The sequence below is a fragment of the Theobroma cacao genome, chromosome 2 (genome assembly GCF_000208745.1).
Source record: "Theobroma cacao cultivar B97-61/B2 chromosome 2, Criollo_cocoa_genome_V2, whole genome shotgun sequence".
Taxonomy (NCBI): domain Eukaryota; kingdom Viridiplantae; phylum Streptophyta; class Magnoliopsida; order Malvales; family Malvaceae; genus Theobroma; species Theobroma cacao.
Genome location: NC_030851.1, coordinates 30,606,957 through 30,630,153, shown reverse-complemented (window position 1 = coordinate 30,630,153; position 23,197 = coordinate 30,606,957). Strand labels below are relative to the sequence as shown.

Below are 23,197 nucleotides of genomic sequence, written 5' to 3'. Positions count from 1 at the left end.
AGTGTCAATCAGGACGTCGCGGCGATTGTCACGGGCCTGAGGGAGGTTCCGGGTCGTGACAAAGAAAATGTAAACTGTTAGAAAAGTAATATAAGAAAGGAAGTTAAAAGGCTTAAAGTGTGTTGTAACACACTTTCTTTAAAGAGCTGTTGTCTACATGGGGATTTACAAACAATGACTCTCCAGAATACAACAAGCCTATTGCAGAATGCTTTTTGAAAGATGAAATATGTTTTGGAAGTATGTTTTTTTTCTAGACACTGAAAAGTTGTGTCTGTTCTGTTTCAACAGATGTGTCCGTAAAGTTTTTACAGATATGTCTGTTATGTTTCAACAAACGTGTCACACAATAGACATGTCTACTGAACAATTTTCAATAGTTATGTTTGTTTGAAAACACTTCTCTTATTTTAAGAGTAATGTTTTAATCTTAAATAGTCACATCTGAATAAGACTTCCAATATTACAAACTATACAACAATGCCCCATTAGTTTATAATATTAATAATACTATGCAAAGTAGAAAGTATCTTGAAAATTTGAACTTTCTATTAGTGTAGAAATTTTAAAGTTAAGACGAGGTTATTGGTATCATAAAGATTAAACCACAACTCCTTATGTCATAAACAAAAATATCACATACATAATATTATTTAATCGCTTTAAGATTCTGCCAACTACTTTAACACTTATATGGCCTTGTACTAATCATGGTTTCACAAATATTTATAAAAGTAAACCCTTTTAACTCTTGTTGAAGCGACATCACTTCAATATTCATATAGGTGGAATATGTCATTATGCCTCTATTTTTACAGGTATTTAACATTTCCATTAAGAGCCTTTTGTTCATCCTCTCCTTGTAACAGTCGCACTAAATATTCTAAAATAAGGCTATTTAATATTAAAATTTAGTGCATAATAACAGTATATAGTAACTTATTATTACCCATTGAACTTTTATTGTTAGTTTTACTAACTCAAAGTTGAGTTCCATTACTAACACATTTAAGTTAATTTTATACCCTCTCTTGGCAAAACTTTGGTAAGTGGATCAACCAAATTCTAGAAAAATATAACATAAACTATTGTTACAACACCATTTGAGATTAATTCTCTAATGTAGGTATGTAGCAGACATATGTGTCTAGATTTTTCATTATAAATCTTATTGTGGCCTATACACATTGTAGCCTCATTGTCACAATATATGAAAATGACTAGCATCAGTTGTGGCCACAACTTTGTATCTAATAACAAATTTCTCAGTCATTCTGCTTCCTTTATAGTATCTATTAATGCAAAAAATTCAAATTCTATTGTGGAATGTGTAAAGCCCGACCTTATAAAATACTATTCATGACGTACATGTGATGATAGCATGATAGTATGCTAGAAGAGTCCCGAAAAATTTATAAAAGTCGGTATTGTACCTAGAGGTACAACAAAGTTGATTTAATCCTCGAACTAGATCAAATAGGAATTTTAAGGTGAGATTAAGATCGTCATAGTCCAAGGATGACTCAAAATGGTAATTCGGAGTTTGAGGATCAATTTGGAGTCGAATCGGAATTTTCACTATCCAAGGGCAAAATGGTCATTTGCCACCTAGAGACAAAATGAGAATTTTAGAAAAGATTTTTTTGACCCCATTTGACTTATTAGAGTATAATTTGACTTATTGGAGTATGATTTCAAGTTTAGAAGTGGAAAATTTTAATTTCGATATAATTTAGAGTAAAAGGGTAAAATGGTAATTTTGTCACCCCAGGGGCAAAATTGTAATTTTCTACCATCAGGACATTTTTTCCAGCACATGGTCTTCCTTTATTTTCATCTTTGACCCTTGACTAATCATGTGGTGGAGATAAAATGTTTAAATTTTTAAAATTTTAAAAATGGACCAATAAGAAAATGCCATGTGTCAAGCTTAGGATATTTTATTATTTAACTAAAAAATCAGCATAAATCAGCCCATTACTCTCCAAATATTCGGCCAAGCAAGGAAGAGAGAGAAAGAGAGGAAGAACAAACCCTAGGTGAGGAATTTCAAGAGAAAAAGTGTGGAAAATCAAGGAAAACAAGTGAAAAAGGTAGGATTTTTCAACTTAAGCTTGAAATCTATTTTCCTTAAGCATTTCTCCTTATTTTCCATGCTTAAATTACATGTTTTTATGATGAATTGTTGGCTGATCAAAATGGGTTAGGAGAGAGAAAGTTGTTAGATTAATTTGATTTTAAGTTATGTTAGTGTTTTTAGTTAGTTTAGCATATTTAGAAACAAAACAATAAGAAAAGAATTTATTTTCTCCCACAACCATTAATGGCCGAATTTACCATGTATGAGTGAGGATGAGTTTGATTTTTATTCTAGGAGAATTGGTTAAGAAATGATGAATTATGAGCCTAGAAAATAAATGGGAATTTTCGGAGCAAAAATACGAATTTTTACCTATTAGGGGTATTTTCGTAATTTATTATCAAGACTGATAATTTGCACCACACTGGGGGACATTAAGTCAATTTGGGTGCAATTAAGGTATAGAAACTGAAAAAAATTAATTTGGGATTAAATTGGATGCGTTAGTAATTTAATCGGGTGATAAGATGAATTAGGCCAATACCGAGTTTAGATAGTTACCAATGTATTTTTGCATTCCATATTATGCATTAATAGTCGAAATTAGTTTAATTTCAATTTAGTACCAATGTAGTGAATTTCTCGATTTTGTACTGTGTCAAGGTGGTGAGTCCTCCGATAAAGGTAAGGAAATTGCATCCGAGGACCAGTAGACAGAGTGCGTCGAAAGTTTGCATTCTAGACATTATGAGTAAACTTACTGTCATTTTAATTATCTAGGGTAGTTTTTAGATGGTTTCATGAATTCTATGGAAAAAGGAATTTAAAAAGGTAAATTTTCATGTTTTATGAATAAATGTGTTTCAATGAAATTAAATTATAAATTGTTTTGAAATTAATAGTGATTTTGAAAAATAGAGTACACGGAGACTGTTAATTGTGGCAATTTGATTGTTTAAATTGATTGGCTTATGATAAATCGGGCATGATTGGCTAGTTGGCAATTGTATTGAAACACGAATTGTTTGATTGCCTCGAAAGACTGTGAATTACAAAATTGTCATATCATGTTATTAAGTTTTATTGTATGGTGGATTATATATATTAATTAATCACTGTAGTAGGGTGTTTCTGTGGACCAACCTTTTAGAGGGGCACGGTAAACCCCATTATATTCTTACTTCGAACGGAGAGGCGCGTAAGGTATCTCCTAGGGTAAAGCTTAGGGTTCACTTCACGCCAAAGTACCAAGTAAGGGGGAACTCAGCCAACATCAAGGAATGGCTATGTTTTCAAAACAAAAACATGATTTATGTGAAATGTGAATTTTAATAGCCTTGACGGTCTCGGTAGGATGCCTCGGCCAAGGTGTCCCCAAGAATGGATTTATGGCACAAGCCTAGTTTTTATGAAATTCATAAGCCTTTTTACATATTTTAAATGAAATGTATTCCTATGCTATGACCCAGTTTACGATGATTTACTTTATTGTCTCCATGTACTCAATTCTAGATATTTATGATGATGTCTGTTTACTCATTGGGATTTTATAATCTCACCACCCTCCTTTCCACCTTTTTCAGGTTCAGTATAGACTGTAGATAGCTGATCTCATCGAGGACTACCGTTGGATCTGCATTTTTCAAACCGTAGGTTCACAGTCCTCTTTACTTTTGTTTATTCGGGGGCCCTCTTGTTATTGTAAATTAAATTAAATATTTTGGCTTACTGTATTTCAATATGTATAAATTTATTTAGCTTTTACGCTATAAAAATTATTCACGTATAACTCTATAAATATTATTTTATAAGAAAATAGAATATTTTACTTAATATTTCTTTTATTTTCTTATTATATTCAAATAACCGTAATTTCGTTTTAAATGAAGATTTTAGACTTTTAAACTCATTTTGAACATGAATTATGTGTTTTGTACTTGTATATTACATTTTAGCTAGTTTCAAAAATTTTGAGAAAAAATGATCAAAATACCCCTATGAGACAAAAATTAATATTTTATTTATTTTTAGTTGGAAACAGTTTAAAATCTTTTAGAACACGATATTTGACAATGGTTGCTCACAAGGGAAATGAGAAATTGATAGTAAAACCTTGCGGGGTTTCAGGTTAACATTCCGGGCAATGAATATCTACCGGGACACCGCGGCAGTTGTCACGAGCTCGAGGGGAGTACCGGGTCGTGACAGAATGTGTAATACAAGTCTAGTTCTTAAATGCCTAACTAATGGCTTCAACTCCTAAGGTAAAAATCCATTCTAATGTGGATTTATTGTCATCAATACTAGTTATCTAACTAGCATCAAAAAATCCTTCTAAAGTACTAGGAAAACCACTGTAACAAATTTTCAAATTTTTGGTTTTCTTCAAATATTCAAGTACTTTAGTAATAGCTTTCCAATGATCTTTGTTAGGTTTACTTGTAAACCTTGAAAGTTTGCAAATGGGAAAGGTTATATCTAGTTTGGTACAATGTGTAACATACAATATGTTGCTTATAACACTTGCATATTCTAATTGTGTCATAACTATTTCACAATTTTTAATCAATTTTATACTAGAATCATAAAGAATATTTAACTCTTTGATTTCCAAAGGACTAAATTTATGAAGAATTTTCTCTATGTAATGTGATTGATTCAATTGAAATCACATTTTTATCTCTTTTGACTTTAATTCCCAAAATTGTATCAACTTCATTTATATCTTTCATTTTGAAAACTAAAGTCAAATATTTCTTGGTTTCAATAATTCCAACCATATTTGTACAGAGATCAACAAATCATCTACATAAAGACATATGATTACACCATAATTTTTTGTAAAATTAAAGTAAACGCATTTATCTGCATTATTATGTACAAATCTATTTGAAAGTATAGTACTATTAAACTTTTCATGTCATTGCTTTGGAGCTTATTTTAGTCCATAAAGAGATTTAATTAGTTTACAAACCTTCTTGTCATTTCGAGGAAATAAAAAACCTTCAAGTTGCTCTATATATATTTCTTCATTAAGATCTCCATTTAAGAACGCAATTTTAACATCCATTTGATGTACATGTAATTTATAAGTAGACGTCAAGGCAAAAAGTGTTCTTATGAATGTTATTCTTGCCATCGAAGCATAAGTATCAAAATAATCAATGCCTTCTTTTTGGGTGAAAGCTTTGGCAACTAGTCTATCTTTAAAGATTTGCACCGAACCATCTGTGTTGTATTTTCTTTTAAATACCTAGTTATAGCTTATGGGTTTTGATCAAAAAGGAAGATCAACGAAAACCCATTTTCTATTTGACAATATTGAATCCATTTCATCATTTATTGTTTCTTTCCAAAATGCTACATATGTCGAAGACATAGCTTCTTTAAATGTTTTTGTATCATATTCAATATTTGTATTTTCTTTTTTTGGCTCTTTTACTTTTTCTAGACTCAATATGAGTATCATCCATTTTTCTTATACTAGATAAACCATGAGAAGTCATATCACTTTGATCACAACTTGGAATTAAGACATTTTATTCACAATCAAAGTTATTATTAAATTTATACAAAAATTTATTTTCAATAAACTCAACATGTATAGACTCTACAATAACATTTGATTGTAAATCTAAAATTCTATATGCTTTAAAATGTTAGGCATAGCCAACAAAAATGTTTTCCATTGCTTTAAGTCCAAGCTTTGTTCTCTGTTGTTCAAGAACTTTATAAAAGCCCAAGCACCCCTACACTTTAAGATATTCCAAGTTTGGTTTTCTTTCATTCCAAAATTCATAAGGTGAAACCTTAATACTCTTGGAATGAACTCTATTCAGTATATGACATGTTGTTAATAAAGTCTCACCCCATAAATCATGCAATAGATATGCATTCAATAACATAGCATTTGTCATATCAACTAAAGTTTTATTTTTTCTGTTAGCCAATTCATTTTGTTGTTTTAATAAAGAGTACTTTTCTTATATATCAAACCATGTTTTTCACAAAATTTATCAAATTCTGTAGGAAAATATTCTTTTCCTCTATCACTTTTTAGAATTTTGATTTTCTTACATTTTTTATTTTCCACAACAAAGTTATGTTCTTTAAATTTCTGAAAAGCTTTATCTTTTGTTTTAATTAAATAGACATAAGTGAACCTAGAATAATCATTTATGAAAGTTATAAAATATCTTTGTCCTCCTTTAGTTAATTTTTCATTTAATTCACATATATCAGAATACACAAGATCTAATAATTATGAGTTTCTTTCTACACTATGAAAAGGTTTCTTTCTCATCTTTGCTTGTATGCATATTTCACATTTTTTTTAACTGCTCATGTTTGCAAGCTATATAACCATTTTTAGACATAAATATCATTAAACCAAATTTTAAATGTCCTAGTCTAGCATGCCACGATAAAGAATTAGACTCAACAGTATAAGTAGAAATCGTATTTATTTCATCAATGCTGAACTTATACATGCCATCACAAAAGTATCATTTTCCTACAATTAGGTGGCCCTTAGATATTATTATATTATCAGATTTTATTACAACTTTAAATCTTTTCTCTGCAAGCAAACTAGTAGAAACTAAATTCTTTTAAATTTCAAGAACATGAAATATATTAAGTAACACTAGCTTCCGTCCAGAAATGAAATTCAACTCAACAGTTCATTTTTTCCTTCAACTTTGGCTATAACATAATTTCTTATCAAAACATCTTCCGGCTTATTAACTTTCATGTAAGGCTTGAACAAGTTTCTGTTATTGTATACATAAATTGTAACACCAGAATCCAACCACCAATCTTTACTTTATTGGAACCAATAGTCATATTCAATTCTATTACCATTCTAATATTCATTTGTAGAAACCATAGCAACCAATTCCTTGATCGCCTCTTCTACTATGTTTGCTTTTTTAGGATTTCTAAAACCAAAATTCTTTTCACACAAGAAACAATTTATATTTTTCTTATCTTTATTCTTAAAGGCCTATCTTGAAACTAGGGATGGCAATAGGTATCCTATTATTGGGTACTCGTGGGGTACCTAACTTGGTTATATCAGGTTAAGGTACCTTATAACTGAGTTTAAGACAGGTTCGGGTAGTGATTTCACTACTCGTATTGGATTTGGGTACCACCCCTTAGATACCCTCTACCCAAACCTGATTACGTTAATATTCAAGTTCCGCGGATACCTACCTCGAACCCGATTCTAATATCTGTTTATATATATTTTATTATTTAAATAATTAAATTAAAAATATTCACTTTTGCTGGTGTTTAGATTTGAACCATATAAAAAGAGAAAACAATCAAAACCTTTACCATTTTGACAAATAATTTCTTTTATTAAATGTTGACAAATATATTAAAAAGTATGGTTACTTAAATTATTAATGTGATGACATTAGTATATTTAAATTAAAAAATTATTAGATTATTAATTATGTTTAAATAATATGAATATCATATCATATCACAAAAGAATATAATTACTATTGCATATATACTTTTAACATAATTGTATTTACTTTTTATTTTGTGTTAACATTACAAAACTTATAACTTATAATATATATACTTAGAGTCTTTGAGATTAAAATAGTTTTGAAATCTAACTGTTTTTTTTAATTTCATGTAATTAAAGACAAATCCATATAATTAATTAAATTAATTCATAAAACTATGATTATTAATTAACTTGTAATGTTTTTTAAAATGTATACATTATATATATTGGGTTCATTTATAAGAAAGATAATTACTATATTATATATATACTAATACTATTAGTGTATATATATTTTAAATATACATATATTTACTTTCTATTTGAATTTAACATTACAAAAATTATAACTTGTAAAATTATTAATTATAATATATACACATTTGTTTATATAAACTTATAATATACAAACTTTCAGAGAAGTTGTGAGATTAGAATAGTTTTGAAACTTAATTATTTTTTTTAATTTGATGTAATTAAGGACAAACCCATATAATTAATTAAATTAATTCATGAAACTATGATTATTAATTAGCTTGTAATGTCTTTTAATATATTTACTTTATATATATTGGGTTCATTTATAAGAAATATAATTATTATTTTATATATACACTAAAATACTTGTAATATATATATATATACTTTAAATATAAATATATTTACTTTTTATTTCATGTTAACATTATAAAAATTGTAACTTATAAAATTTTTAATTATAATATATATATACGCTTTATAGTATATAACTTGTAATTTCTTTTAATACATATACTTTCTGTTATATATTATGTTTATTTATAAAAAAATATAATTACTATTATATAAATTAATAATTACTAAACACTAAAATAATATTGATTTTTATAATTTAATAATTATAATAATATATTAAGGGTAAAAATCCTAGCCACTCATTTCTTTTCTTGCTTTCTTCTCTTCTTTTCTTCCCCTAACCAACCGCTCCTTCTTCTTCCCCCCAATCAACTGCTCCTTTTTCTTTCTTTTCTTCCCCTAGCCAATTGCTCCTTCTTATTTTCTTCCCTTAGCCAACCTCTTCTTCCTTCTTCTTGTCTTGATTTCTTCCTCATTACTAAGTGGCAGTTCTTCTTTTATTTCTTCTTCTTCTTTCCTTCCTTCTTCTTTTCTTCCCCTAGCTAGCCACTCCGATCCTCCATTATTACCGCTTCATTGTTGGTCCTCCATTATTGGTACCCATGAACATTTTAATATTTTTTTATTTTAATCAAGCTTTTTAACGAGTTAGAGTAATTATAGGGTAATGAGAATGTATTAGGGTTAAGTTTAAGGTAGTAACTTTCAAAATTATTTGGGTAGTTAATAAGATTGAGGTATTTGATAGTTTATAGGGTTAGGGTTCAGATACCTTGAAATTAACGGCTACCTTACTCATTAACAACCCTACTTGAAACTTTCAATGCAAATGACTTGGATTTCATATAATTGTTAAAGTTCTGATTCTTTTCAAAATTATTGAAATTTTGATTCACATTAGAATCAGAAGGCTAAAATAGTGTGTCACGACCCAGTACTCCCCTCGAGCCCGTGACAATCACCGCGATGTCCCTGATAGACACTCATTACCCGAAATGTCAACCGAAATCCCGCAAGGCTTAATATCAGTTTCCCATTTTCCCTATGAGCAACCGTTGCCAAATATCATGTTCTAAAAAATTTTAAATTGTTTCCAACTTAAAATAAATAAAATAATAATTTTCTTTTCACAGGGGTATTTTGGTCATTTTTTTTTCAAAAATTTCGAAACTAGCTAAAATATAGAATACAAGAACAAAACACATAATTCATGATTAAAAATAAGTTTAAAAGTCTAAAACCTCCATTTAAAATGAAATTATGATTATTTAGATATAATAAGAAAACAAAACAAATATTAAATAAAATATTCGATTTTCTTATTAAATAATATTTTTAGAATTATACGTAGATAATTTTTGTAGTGTAAAAGCAAAATAAATTCATACATACCGTAATACAATAAGCCAGAGTATTTAATTTAGTTTACAATAACCAGTGGGCCCCCGAATAACCAAAAGTAAAGAGAACTATGACCCTACGGTTTAGAGAATGCAAATCTCAAAGTAGTCCTCTATAAGATCAACTATCTACAGTCTAATTTAAGCCTGAAATGGATGGAAATGAGGGTAGTGAGATTATAAAATCTCAGTGAGTAAACAGACATCATCATAAACAGCTAAAGTTGAGTACATGAAGACGATAAAGTAAATCATCGTAAACTGGGTCACAACATTAGAATACATTTCATTCAAAATACGTAAAGAGGCTTATGAATCTCATAAAAACTAGGCTTGTGCCATAAATTCATGTCACGACTCGGAACTCCCATCAAGCCCGTGACAACGGCCACGACATTCCGATAGGCGTTCATTACCCCGAATGCCGATCGAAACCTCGCAAGGCTTAGCATCAGCTTCCGCATCTCCCCGGTGAGCGATAGTTATTAAATCTTGCATTTCAAGAAATCATAAGTCGTTTCCAAATCAAAACAATAAAATATTATTTTTTGACTCACAAGGGTATTTTCGTCATTTTTCTTTGATAATATCGAAACTCGCCAAAAATATGGTGTAAAAGCTAAATGTGTTCATACATATTTTAAATCAGATAACTAAAGTATAAAATTACTTTTACAATGACATGTGGGCTCCCAACTAACCAATAAGATGCGAGTCTGTGAACTTATAATTTTGACAATGCAAGGCTAACTGAAGTTCTTGATGCAATCGGCTATCTACCGGCTATCCCGAACCTGAAATATGGAGAATTAAGGGTTGTGAGATTATAAAATCCCAGTGAGTAAACAGACACCATCTAAACTATCTAAAGGCGAGTAAATGGAGACAATTAAAAATAATTAACTTCAACAAATTTTTCACATCACGAATACTCATTTCAATCAAATAATCAATATGGCTCGTGAATTACTCAAAACTTGGCTCATGCCAAATCCTGTACTCAGGAACACTTGGACCAGGGGTATCCAACCGAGTCCGCCAAGGCTGTTAAAAATTCATATTTCGCATAAATCATATTTTTATTTTGAAACATAACCGTTCCTTGGCGTTAGCTGAGTCTCACTCTCACGCGGTGGTCCACATGAAGTGCACTCAAAAAGCCCACCTTAGGAGATACCCTACGAGTCTCTACGACCGAGGTGAAAATATAAAAGAGTTTACTGTGTCCCTCTAATAGGCTGACCCACGAAACCCCCCACCACTGCAGTAGCTAATTTTTTATCTACCACCTAATTTATAAAATCTTTTTCTGCATAACATGACAATTTATCGCAACCTAGCCTCTCAAGGCTAAATACACAGTACAAATAATTCTAACACCAAAATCAGTTTAGTCATTCATGCTCATTTATTGTCATAAGCCATTCAATTTAAAACCATAAATTTACAACACAAGCAAGCAGTCTTCAATTACTCTATTTTCAAAACCAGTATTCGAATTTCTAGAAAATTTATAAAATCATTTTATAAAATCACAATTTCTCTTAAAACATAGCAATTTACTATTTAAACTCATTTTTCATAAAATCACACAATTGTATAAAACTACTCTAGATAATTAAGACGATAATAAGTTTACTCACAGTTTTCGAAAACTAAATTCAGGTACTCCAACTATTACTCCTCGGGTGCGATTTCTTTGCCCTTGTCAGAGGATTCGCCACCTTGACAAATTGCACAATTAAGAGGTTTACTACTTTGGTACTAAACCAAAATAAACTAATTTATACTACTAATGCATGATATGAAGTGCAAAATGTCTAAATTTTGCCTAAACGAGATGTTAACCTATTTCGATCTTTTACCCGATAAATCGATATACGCGTTCGTTTAAACTCCAAATTAATTTTTTTCAGTTTTTATACCTCAATTGCACCCAAATTGACTTAATATTCCTCAGTGTGGTGCAAATTATTAGTCTCTATAACAAATTACGAAAATACACCTAGTGGGTAAAAATTTGTATTTTTACTCTGAAAATTCTCATTATTTTTCTAGGCTCATAATTCATCATTATTAATCATAATTTCTCAAATAAACATTAAGATCAGCAGCCAATATTCCCCTAGAAAATTTGGTCAATAATGGTAATGGAGGAAAACGAATTCTTTTCTTGTTGTTTTGTTTCTAAATATGCTAAACTAACTAAAAACACTAACATAACTTAAAATCAAATTAATCTAACTTCATTCTCTCTCCATACCCATTTGGGCAGCCATGAATTCACCATGAAAACATGAAATCTAACCATGAAAAATAAGGAGAAATGCATGGGAAAGGTAGATCACAAGTCAAAATCAAAAAATTTTACCTTTGATTGCTTGATTCCTTGAAATCCACCAATTTTCCTTTAATTTTCCCACCTAGGTTTCTTGTTTTTTCCTTTCCTCCTTTTGTTCTTCCTTTTTCTTTATTTGGCCGGCCATATGAAAGAGAATTGGCTGATTTTATATTTATTTTAAAGTTAAATAATTAATAAATATAAACTTGACACATGTCACCTTATTATTGGTCCATGTGTCATTTCTTAACTATTAAGCTTTCTCTCTCCACCACACATTATTCAAGGGTCAAAAATGATGATGGGTGAAGAACTTGTGCTGGAAAAATACTCTGGGGGTGCAAAATTACTGTTTTGCCCCCGGAGTGGCAAAATTACATTTTTACCCCAAAAACTGAAAAATTGCCCATAGACATATTTTTCATCCCTTATATTCATACCATTCTCCAATTTGTCAAATGTGATCTAAATTTTCTCAAAATCTCAAATTTTATCCGCGAGTGGAAAAATTACGATTTTGCCCTTATACTCCAGAAATCACTGAAATTAAACTTTTTCACTGCCAAACCCTCAAATTATACTTCAATACTCAAATCATACTCCAATAAGTTAAATGGGGCCAAAAAAATCGTTTCTCAAAATTCTCATTTTGTCCCCAAGTGACAAATGACCATTTTGCCCTTGGATAGTGAAAATTTTGATTTAACTCCAAATTGATCCTTGAACTCCAAATTACCATTTTGAGTTATTCCTGAACTGTGAAACTCTTAATTTCATCTTAAAATTCCTATTTGAACTAGTTCGAGGCTTAATCGACTTAATGGTACCATTAGGGGCAATATCATCTTTTAACAATTCCTCGAACTTCCTAAACATGCAAACATTCTATTGAGCATGTAAATGACGTCGTAATTATTTTATAGAACAGGGTTTGACAATCCATCCTCGAGGATACCTTGACCGAGGCATCCTACCGAGACCGCTAAGGCTGTTAAAAATTCACATTTCGCATAAAACATATATTTTTTTTCATTTAAAAGCACAGTCATTCCTTGGCGTTGCTTGAGTTCTCCCTCACGTGGTGGTTTAGCGTGAAGTGAACCATAAACTTTACCCTAGGAGATACCCTATGCACCTCTCCGATCGAGGTAAAAATATAATGGGGCTTACCGTACCCCTCTAAAAAGTTGATCAACAGAAACCACCTACTGCAGTGATTAATTAATATATAATCCACCATATAATAAAATTCAATAACATGATATGACAATTTTTATAATTCGCAGCCTTTCAAGGCAACCAAACAATTCGTATTTTAATACAATTGCCAACCAACCAATCATGCCGATTTATCATAAGCCAATCAATTTAAATAATCGAATTGCAACAATTAACAGTCTCCGTGTACTCTATTTTTCAACATCATTATTAATTTCAAAACAATTTATAAATTAATTTTATTAAAACACATTTATTCATAAAACATGAAAATTTACCTTTTTAAATCCCTTTTTTCATAGAATTCATGAAATCATCTAAAAATCACCCTAGATAATTAAAATGACAGTAAGTTTACTCACAATGTCTAGAGTGCAGATTTCTAAAGTACTCAGACTACTGGTCTTCGGGTGCAATTTCTTTGCCTTTATCGAATAATTCACCACCTTGACACAATACAAAATCGAAAAACTCACTACCTTGGTACTAAGTCGAAATTAAACTAATTTAAACTACTAATGCATGATATGAAATGTAAAATGCACGAGTAACCATCTAAATTTCGATACCGGTCAAATTTGTCTTATCACCCGATTAATTACTAACGCGTCTAATTTAATCCCAAATTACTTTATTTCTTTTCTAATACCTCAATTCACCAAACATTATTCAAATAACATCAATTTCAGCATCAAAATCCTCCCATTTCTTCGTGAAAAAATTGCACTAACACCATGATTTTTCCTACTTAATTTTTCTCACCATTATTCATCATTTTCTAAGCCATTTCTCTTGAAATAATAACAATCCATCACCCACACACATCAAGGAAGATTCGGCCAATGAAGATTCATAGGGAAAATGGATTCTTTTCTTGTTGTTTTGCTTCTAAATATGTTAAACTAACTAAAAACACTAATATATCTTAAAATCAATTTAATCCTACATCTTTCTCTCTCCATACCCATTTTGATCAGCCATGAATTCATCATGAAAGCATATAATTTAACCATGAAAAATAAGGAGAAATGCTTAAGGAAAATAGATTTCAAGTTTAAATTGAAAAATCCTACCTTTTTAACTTGTTTTCCTTGATTTTCTACACTTTTTCTCTTGAAATTCTCCACCTAGGGTTTGTTCTTCCTTTGTCTCCTTCTTTTCCTTACTTGGCCGAATATTTGGAGAGATAATAGGCTGATTTATGCTGATTTTTAAGCTAAATAATAAAATATTCTAAGCTTGACACTTGTCATTTTTTTATTGATCCATTTTTAAAACTTTAAAAATTTAAACTTTTTATCTCCATCACATATATTTTCTCACTTATCCATAACATAAAAAGTCAATGAATGAATTCTATGAGCATGACAAGTGTTAGTGGTGTAAAATTACAATTTTGCCACTAGAGTGACAAAATTACCATTTTACCTCTATACTTCGAAAAATACCGAGATTAAAATTTTCACTTCTCAACCTCAAATCATACTCCAATAAGTCAAATATGATCAAAATATTTCAAAAAAATTTTCATTTTGTTCTCAAGTGGCAAAATTACCATTTTGCCCCTAAATAGTAAAATTTTCGATTTGACTCCAAATTGATCCTCGAACTCCAAATCACCATTTTAAATCATTCCTAGACTTTAAAATTTTCAATTTCACCTTAAAACCTCTATTTGATATAGTTTGAGGCTTAAATCAACTTTGTTGTATCTTTAGGTACAATATTAACTTTTGTAAATTTTTCGAGACTCTTCTAGCATGCAAACATGTTATCCATCACATGTATGTCATGACAAATATTTTATAAAGTTAGGCTTTACATAGTGCATCACATGCATGTGTTTCATGTTCTATTTGCATCTGAGTCATGAATTGTTCTAATGATAAAGAATCCATAGAATGCAGAACCTTCTTTCTATAATTTTTACAACATTGAACCAGTTTAAAAAGAATTGCACTTATTTGTAACGCATCAGGAACTTTAACCTCGAGGTCTTTTGATTTTGAAATTGAAATTGTAATTCATGTACTTGATCCATGATAGGTAGATTATCACTTATCTTAACCTCAAAATATTTTAAAGATAAAACTGTCATTACTTCGTTTTTCATTCTTGTAGGTTGTCTCCAAGGTTGTCTAAATTTTCTTTGGAGTCTTCAAATTGGAATAGAGGTCATATAGACGATCTGTCAAAGTATTTAGGATATGTCCACAGCATATCAATTCATATTCTTCACGTTTTTTTCTCTGGCTTCCGTGCATTAGAATCTTCATCAATTGCTTCTGGAAGAGCAATATGACTTAGATTCAAAACATAATAAATCTTCAAGACTGTGAGCAAAAACACCATCTTATCTCTCTAGTGGTTGAAATTGGTTCCATCAAATCAGTCAAGTTTGATGAATTCTTGACTCATGATTTGAAATCTCAAATTTAGATTAGGCTCCATTTAGAACTACTCTTTAAAATTGTTTGAAAAGTAGTATGAAAAAGGGAATCAAAAGGCTTGAGGTGTGTTGTAGCACACTTTCTTTAAAAAGTTGTTGCCTACTATAAAGATTTGTAGACAAGAACTCTCTAGGATTAAGGATGTCAACGAGTAGGGTATCCGCTAATTTTAAGGTATCCAAACTCAACTTGATTAATAAAGGAATTACCCGAACCCTAAAATTACCTAAATATTTTTTAAATTTACTACCCTAACCTGAACCCTAATACATACACACTACTCAATAATTACCCGAACTCTAATACATACACACTACCCGATAATTACCCAAACCCGCTTAAAAGCCCGATTATGTAAAAAAATTATTAAAATGTTCTTTATGGGTACTCAATTATTCAAACCTGAATCCGTATACAATAATAATTTCATCCATATGTCATATAATTCAATAATAATTAAATTTATAAAAGCACACAAATAATAAAAATTAAATTTAAATAAGCAAAACAAATAACTCAAATATCAACTTAAATAACTAAAAAAAATATCTAAACAACAACTTAAACAACATTACAAGTTTAATCCCATAAAAAATAAAAAAATTCTAAAACTATTCTAATTTCACAACTTCTCTTTAGGTATATATTTTTGAAGTTTATATAAGCAAAGATATATACAGTATAATTAATCATTTTATAAGTTATAAATTTTGTAACATTAATACAATATAGAAAGTAAATATATTTGTACTTAAAGTATATACACTAAAAGTATATATATAATAGTAATTATATTTTTTATAAATTAACACAATATATAGAGTATATGTATTAAAAGGTATTACAAGTTAATTAATAATCATAGTTTTATGAATTAATTTAATTAACAATATAGGTTTGTGTTTAATTACATGATATTAAAAGAAAGAACATAATTGAGTTCGTGTATTGGGTAACCAAGGGGTGATACCCGAACACGATACGAGAAGTGAAATTACTATCCAAATCCTACCCGAACCCGATTATAAGGTATCCTAACCCTATATAACTACATCGGTGTTGTTTAATTTTTTACCCATGCAAGTATACGTATCGCAAAGAAAATATAGTAATAAACAGAGTGTCGATCCCATAGAGAATTAAATTACTTTTTATTATTAACTACTAAAATTGTAACATCTTAAACTTATCCAAATAATTAAATTTAAAATTATTAAAAAGTAAAATTAAAACTAATAAACTGAAATTAAAATTAAATAGTAAATTTGTTTTATAAAACTCACTTAACTACCAGACTTAAGATTATGATGTCTCTCAATAATTTTTTTTATTATTGTTTCTCTCTATTAACTCAGTTTAATGAATTAAGTTGTTAACCTAAAGTCTTTAATTATTTACAAGCCTTTGTCTAATTTCTCATAACAATACCTCACTCAATTAACTTATTATATATCTATACAAATTAAATTGAAGAAAGATTCATTAAGTTCGTGCTCTAATCTTGGTGACGTATGACTTATAGGTGTACGTCTACCCTATATGCAATTCAAACTACCTAATCAACTAAGTGCATTCGATCATACATTATTTTATTCAAGGTCTACCTAAATTTCCTTTGTCAAGGTTTAACTTAGATTTTTAATTCAATCTAATTGATGATCAGATAATTAAAAGTATTAAGAACAGAATAAAATAAACAACTTAAATCCATCAAACATAAGTAAAAGAAAGATAAATAAATCAGACTATATATTGAGTTCAATTATAATCTTAGATAAACAATTTAATTCCTCATCAAATCACACATTCTTATTGAATAAAGTTTAAACATTAAAAATCAAACCAAGAAATAAGAAAATAAACAAATAGAAAAACTAAAAAATTGTATTCTTGATCTCCAAATCTCCTTGGATCCTTCAAATTTTTCTTAACTTCAATGACTTTATACCTTGACTCTCAGTTGTCAATCTGGTATTTTATTCTCTCCCCTAAAAGTCCCCTAAAAGTCTTCCGAAAAGTTGTTTTGAAGTTAGGCCAAGTTTGATGAAGAAAGAAGTCAATTCCAATCAAAATTTCCTCATCAACCTATGTGGGCCGCAACCTTACCCAATTAATGAACAGAAATCATAATTGCTCTAGAACTGCTTTAGTGTGTCAACTTCGATAAAATTTTTAACCACCTTCCATACCAAACTAGGCAAAGTGATAAACATAAAAGTTATAGCGTTTTTTCTTAGCTTTTTAATGGTTTAAGAATCATCTCATTTGGAGCTCTGTAAGGAGAGTTATAATTGAAATACCAAAACATGTGCAGTGGAGGTCTGCACCTTAAAATTGCTCTCCTTCTTTCACTAAAATTCTTCTTTCATCAAACACTTACAAAAATGTAAATAAATCAAGAACAACCTACCTTAACCATATTAACATCAAATTAAATATAAAATTAACTAAGATTAAATTGACTCACCTAAATTAACTAATTTAAAATAATTAAATAATATATATTAATTTTTATGCATTACTATAAGAACTAAATCAAATTACTGTCAAAATTAAACCCAAATAATTCTATATCATAGAGTTATCAATCGGATACCCACGGATACCTTGTAACAGAGTACCTATTGCCATCTTTACTTAAGATCCAATAAACTTATTACATAATGCTTTTTGAAAAATGAAGTTTATTTTCATTTAAAAAAAACAAATTTTTTTCAACGAAATATTTCATAGGAAATAGTCAAGTTTCCGTTGAAAATGCTTTTTTCTAATGGATTTCCAATGAAATTTTTTGTTGAAAATTCCGTCTCTAAAAGTGTTATTGAAAATACTTTTCATCAGAACTCTGTCAGAGAATTTTGATAAAATTTTTGTTGAAAATATACATAAATTCGTCAAAAAAGAACTAAATTTTGATATATTATTTTTCACAAAATCCGTTGAGAAACACAAAAATTTAATTCAAATGCAATCATTGTGCTATTGTATGCCATATTAAAAAAAATATCTAAGTCAAATTTAAAAAATAAGCTATCATCATGAACTGTCGCCTTACTTGTCAGAAGCTAAACTCGAAGAACTCACATGGCCTTTTCTTGAACGTCTCTTTATCATCATTGCTTTCATACTTACTATAAATTCATTCATGGCTCCAAAATGTTGCGTCATTTGCTCACGCATCTGACTCATGTCATTTGATAGATTTTTCACTTTTTCTTTTAACCGAATGTTAAAACCAATGCAAAGGTTAACTACTAACTCAGATGTTACTGCATCATTTAGTATAGTTGTAGCAGGTCCCTGAGAACCAAACCCATACACATAAGTGCGTGTAATTATCATCCCTCCAATTGCTTTAGTCCAAGCATGCGAATCTAATTCTAGTTGTGAGGATGAATCTTCACCGTACTTATGTGATAATGTAGCAATATATGTTTCCTAACAAAATTAAAAAAAAAAAGTGAAAAGAATTAATATATAATTTTATTAACTTTGGAGTAAAAATCAATCAATTTTTAAGTGCACTAATAGTTTTAGACTTATTGTCTATGAAATCACCATGACCCCTTAAATGTCTATGAGTGCGATTGAATACTGCCACAAAGCTAACATCTCGATTCATCTCATTTGCCTACAATCATTTACAATTAAACTCAATCATAATGCATATATTTTACATAACATGTAAAGCATATTAGAATATGGGAAGTAATAGTATGTAAAGTGTAACAAATAAATATTAATTCATACCATCCTTTTTGCATGAACAATGAATGGAACTGAATCACCAGTGTGCTTTGTAATACTTCTTGCTTTTTGTGTTAAACGATTCCTCCTTGTTCCAATTTGTTTTTCCATTCTTCTCCACCCCATACCGCATTGATAAGGATATCCCAAGCTTCATTTGTGATCCATTGCCTCGGCATGCCTTTGCAGTCTACGATGTCTTTTGTGTTGGCTTCTTTCCTTACTTGTGTCTTCTCTTCTGAAAGCATGTCTTGTAGTCTATCAGAACAAATTTTATTCCATATTCGTTGAACCAAAAGATCTTCATTTGAAGCCTAGACAAATTTTTCCTACTATAAAATAATAGAGTAAATAAAAAATTTAATACATAATTAAATGCAAGAAGTTATAATTTAATTGAATATTAAACATATACCTCAAATTTCTTAAACATTAAATCCCTGACGTTATTAGGGATTTAGGGTGAAACAAGATAAGTAAGAATAAATTAAATTTAGAAATTATATATTACAATTAAACATTCAAAACTACAGCACAAAAGTGGGTGACTCATAGAGTAATAATAAAAATGATATTATCAAATGAATATCTTATGTTAACAAAATACTTTTAAATTACAACACAAATCTTATTTTCATGAAAAATGTAGACTTTTAATTGAACTGAATGTGATTTTACTTCCTTGCTCTTCACTTCCTCCAAATATTTTCTTTCATAAACATCAATAACATATTCCAACTTTACAAATGCAACTGATATTTCTCTACTATAAATATCATGCACCTATCTATGTGTAGTCATAATTTTGTTTAAGTAGTAATTTTCAGTTCAAAGATTATTGAATGCACAATCAAACATATATATATATATATATGTATAGTCATTATTTTGTTCAAATAGTGGACTATATAGAAGACTACCTATATCTTTCAACATAAAAATTTTACCATTGGTGTATCAGATAATAATATATTATTAGTGTTAGCAAATCATTTCAAAGTTAATAATAATTGCCTAGTCTACTTAAAGTAAAGAAGAAATTGGCCAAAAAGATTTAATTAATTTATTACAAGAGCAATAATTTTTTATACAAAAACTAAAAGTTAAATTTCTTATTACTAAACTTAATAAATTTTGATACAAGGAAAATAAATTTTTCTACATTGGCCTATAGATGAAGCTTACGAAAACAAAGAATCATAGTGCAAATAAGGCAGGTTAAAAAATGAAGAATGAATGAAAAGAACTATTTCTACTTAGTCCATTCAACTACATTTTACTATAAACTAAAGTATTTAATAGCCATATAACATTCACCATATGAAACCACCTAACAGACAATTTAGGAATGGCCATCTAATATGCTTTCTATCTGGTATTGGTGTAGTAGAAAATTCAAATATTCCAATCATAAGATACAGAATAGATGGATGAGTGTGGAAATGTTCATTTTTACTAAAAGAAATGTACACAAAATAGCTTTCCAAACAAATATTTAATACTCCATAGTAAGTAGTGATATTTATTATTAACTATTAAAATGTTATTAATTAAATAGGAATATTTTATATGAAACATTTATTATTAAAGTAATAAAAGAGTATGGTTATTTTATTATAATGAAAATATAAATATAATAATAGTTATTATCAAGATATTAAAAATATTTGTATATTGATATTTCTAAATGTATTCTTGAAATAAAATAAAATTAAATAAAAATAATTATTTATTAAATACAAGTCTAGTTAGAGGGAAAGTTTGTTTTGTGTATTTGATTAGTCTGAAGATTTGTGTCTTTTTTTTGTAAAGTGAAAGATAATTTTCATGTTTTCAGATTTATTTTGCGTTGACTATCAAATGATCCTATTTTTGGGCAATCAGATACTAGAAAAAGGGGAAATCAATATGTAAAAACCAATTTCTACATAACAAACAAACTAGCCTTGATTATAGGATAATTACATCCAAGTTGACCTCACGCCTAACACTTACCAATTTCTACAACTTGGTAGCGTTACGTACAAATGTTTAACTTGCTAGGCAAATGAATGAACGATTGGATTCACAAAATGCCTTGTTTATGTCCAAAACTATGTTAAAAATTCCATACTTCAACAGTTTTAAAACTTTACAGTTATCATTTTCTGTTAGGAATATGAAATTAAGTTTAATTTCACTGTTTCAAACTCAGTGTAATGAAAGTTGTCATCTTTACTAAAAGAAGAGGTTAGTATAGGATGATTGGCTCAAGATGAAAGTAAGCATGAGCTCACTCAGGAAAATGACTTCAAAATTATATAAAATTGTAAGTCGCCTAAATAAGTGCGGCTTAGATATGACTGGAAAATTTTCCACTCATAACAACCCAAAATTGCTATAGTCTAGAATTGTAGAGAAGCAGCTCAATTACAAATTTAATTAAATTATCATTCAACCAGTTAATAAAGTGCAATTAGAAGATTTATTAAAAATAGGCAGAAAACTGAGTATTAGAAATATGTTCTCAAATTTTGTTGATCAACTTATTGGTGTAATAACTGCTTATTCAACACTAGTTTGCAAGCACATGCAAATATTCTACCAGATTGACCATTTTTTTGTTTTGAAATTTAGAAAAAATTTATTAATAGGGAGGAAGAACAAAAAGATCTCTGTATAGGGACATGACAGAGATCCAACAAGGAGTCAAACCAAACATGACAGAAAATAGGGGAGTCGGCTCCTGCTCCTAGTTAATTACAGCACTCAGAGCAGAGCAATCACAATCACAATCCACAATCACAATCCACAATCACGCACAAACACAACCATAACTGTTTTAGCAACCGCCAATCAAATGAAAAACAACAAAAGGAACAGAATCAACAGGGAATTACACAAGACGGAAGCCAAGATGAATTGCAAAAAGAAGAAGCAGAACAGAACAGAAACTCTCAAGCATCAGGGATTAACAATAAAAAATCATGATCTCTACTAACTCCATAAATGGTGCAAAATATTAAAAAATTAAATTAGGAAAGGGGGAAGTCAGTTGTAATAAAACTAATTGCTTTGAATAAAGCAATATGCAAAATTTCCAACCAAATAAAACTAGATACTGATTCATCACACGTGCAAATAGAACGTGCAAAATGGATAAGGATATACCTTCTTAAGACAACTGCAATCAATTCAAAACCTTAAAACCTCCAAAATGGCGAACCTTAGTTACGGAATGAAATCCAAAACCTCTAATTTTCTGAACAAGATGAGAGTCATTTGTCTAGTGGCGTAATAACCTCGGAAAGAATAGAAGAATCTAGAAGAAGATGGAAAATAAAGAGGAAGGTGGTCACCTAGTTCTTTTCTTTAATGAATCGATCGAGTTTTGGAAGGAAAAAAACCCTAAAAAAATTAGGTAGAAAAAGACTAAGGAAGTGAGATCGGTGGAAAGAGAGAAAAGGGAAGGGAAAAGATATGTTGTAGTCACTGATTAAAAAAATCCTATTATGTTCTTTTCGATGCATTTCTTTTTTTTTTTGGATAAGGATTTTTTATTATTTTTTAAAAAATGAATATTTAATGCCCACTGAAGTAAATTTATAATTAAAATTTTGATGGCTTTAAATTTAGTTAAGATGCATGAAAATTGATTAATACAAAAATTGATAAAACAAATATTGATTTTAAATTTATTTATAAGTATATGTGTTAATTAGTCTAAGATGAAAGTACATTACTTAATTATATATTTGCACATGTGTTAGTCTAAGATAAAAGTCATAAATAACCATGGCCCATGGTTGCATATAAAGAATTTATATATATATATATATA

General features: G+C 29.2%; 1 protein-coding gene across 9 annotated transcripts; it reads right to left on the bottom strand.

The window, feature by feature from the left end:
* On the bottom strand, window positions 10,376–22,852 carry LOC18609366. Of its 9 annotated transcripts, none has more exons than XM_007044437.2 (4): window positions 22,529–22,852; window positions 19,382–19,710; window positions 18,687–19,069; window positions 10,378–10,416 (listed from the first exon to the last, which is right to left on the bottom strand). In XM_007044437.2, exons 2-4 carry the CDS (start codon window positions 19,502–19,504, stop codon window positions 10,395–10,397), a joined length of 528 nt encoding a protein of 175 aa, XP_007044499.2. In that variant the 5' UTR covers window positions 19,505–19,710; window positions 22,529–22,852; the 3' UTR covers window positions 10,378–10,394. The 9 variants fall into 9 exon arrangements, 4 of the variants coding, with proteins under 4 accessions (XP_007044499.2, XP_017970533.1, XP_017970531.1 ...); XM_018115044.1 differs by having other exon boundaries at window positions 19,382–19,616; window positions 22,529–22,848; XM_018115042.1 differs by having other exon boundaries at window positions 19,382–19,707; window positions 22,529–22,829.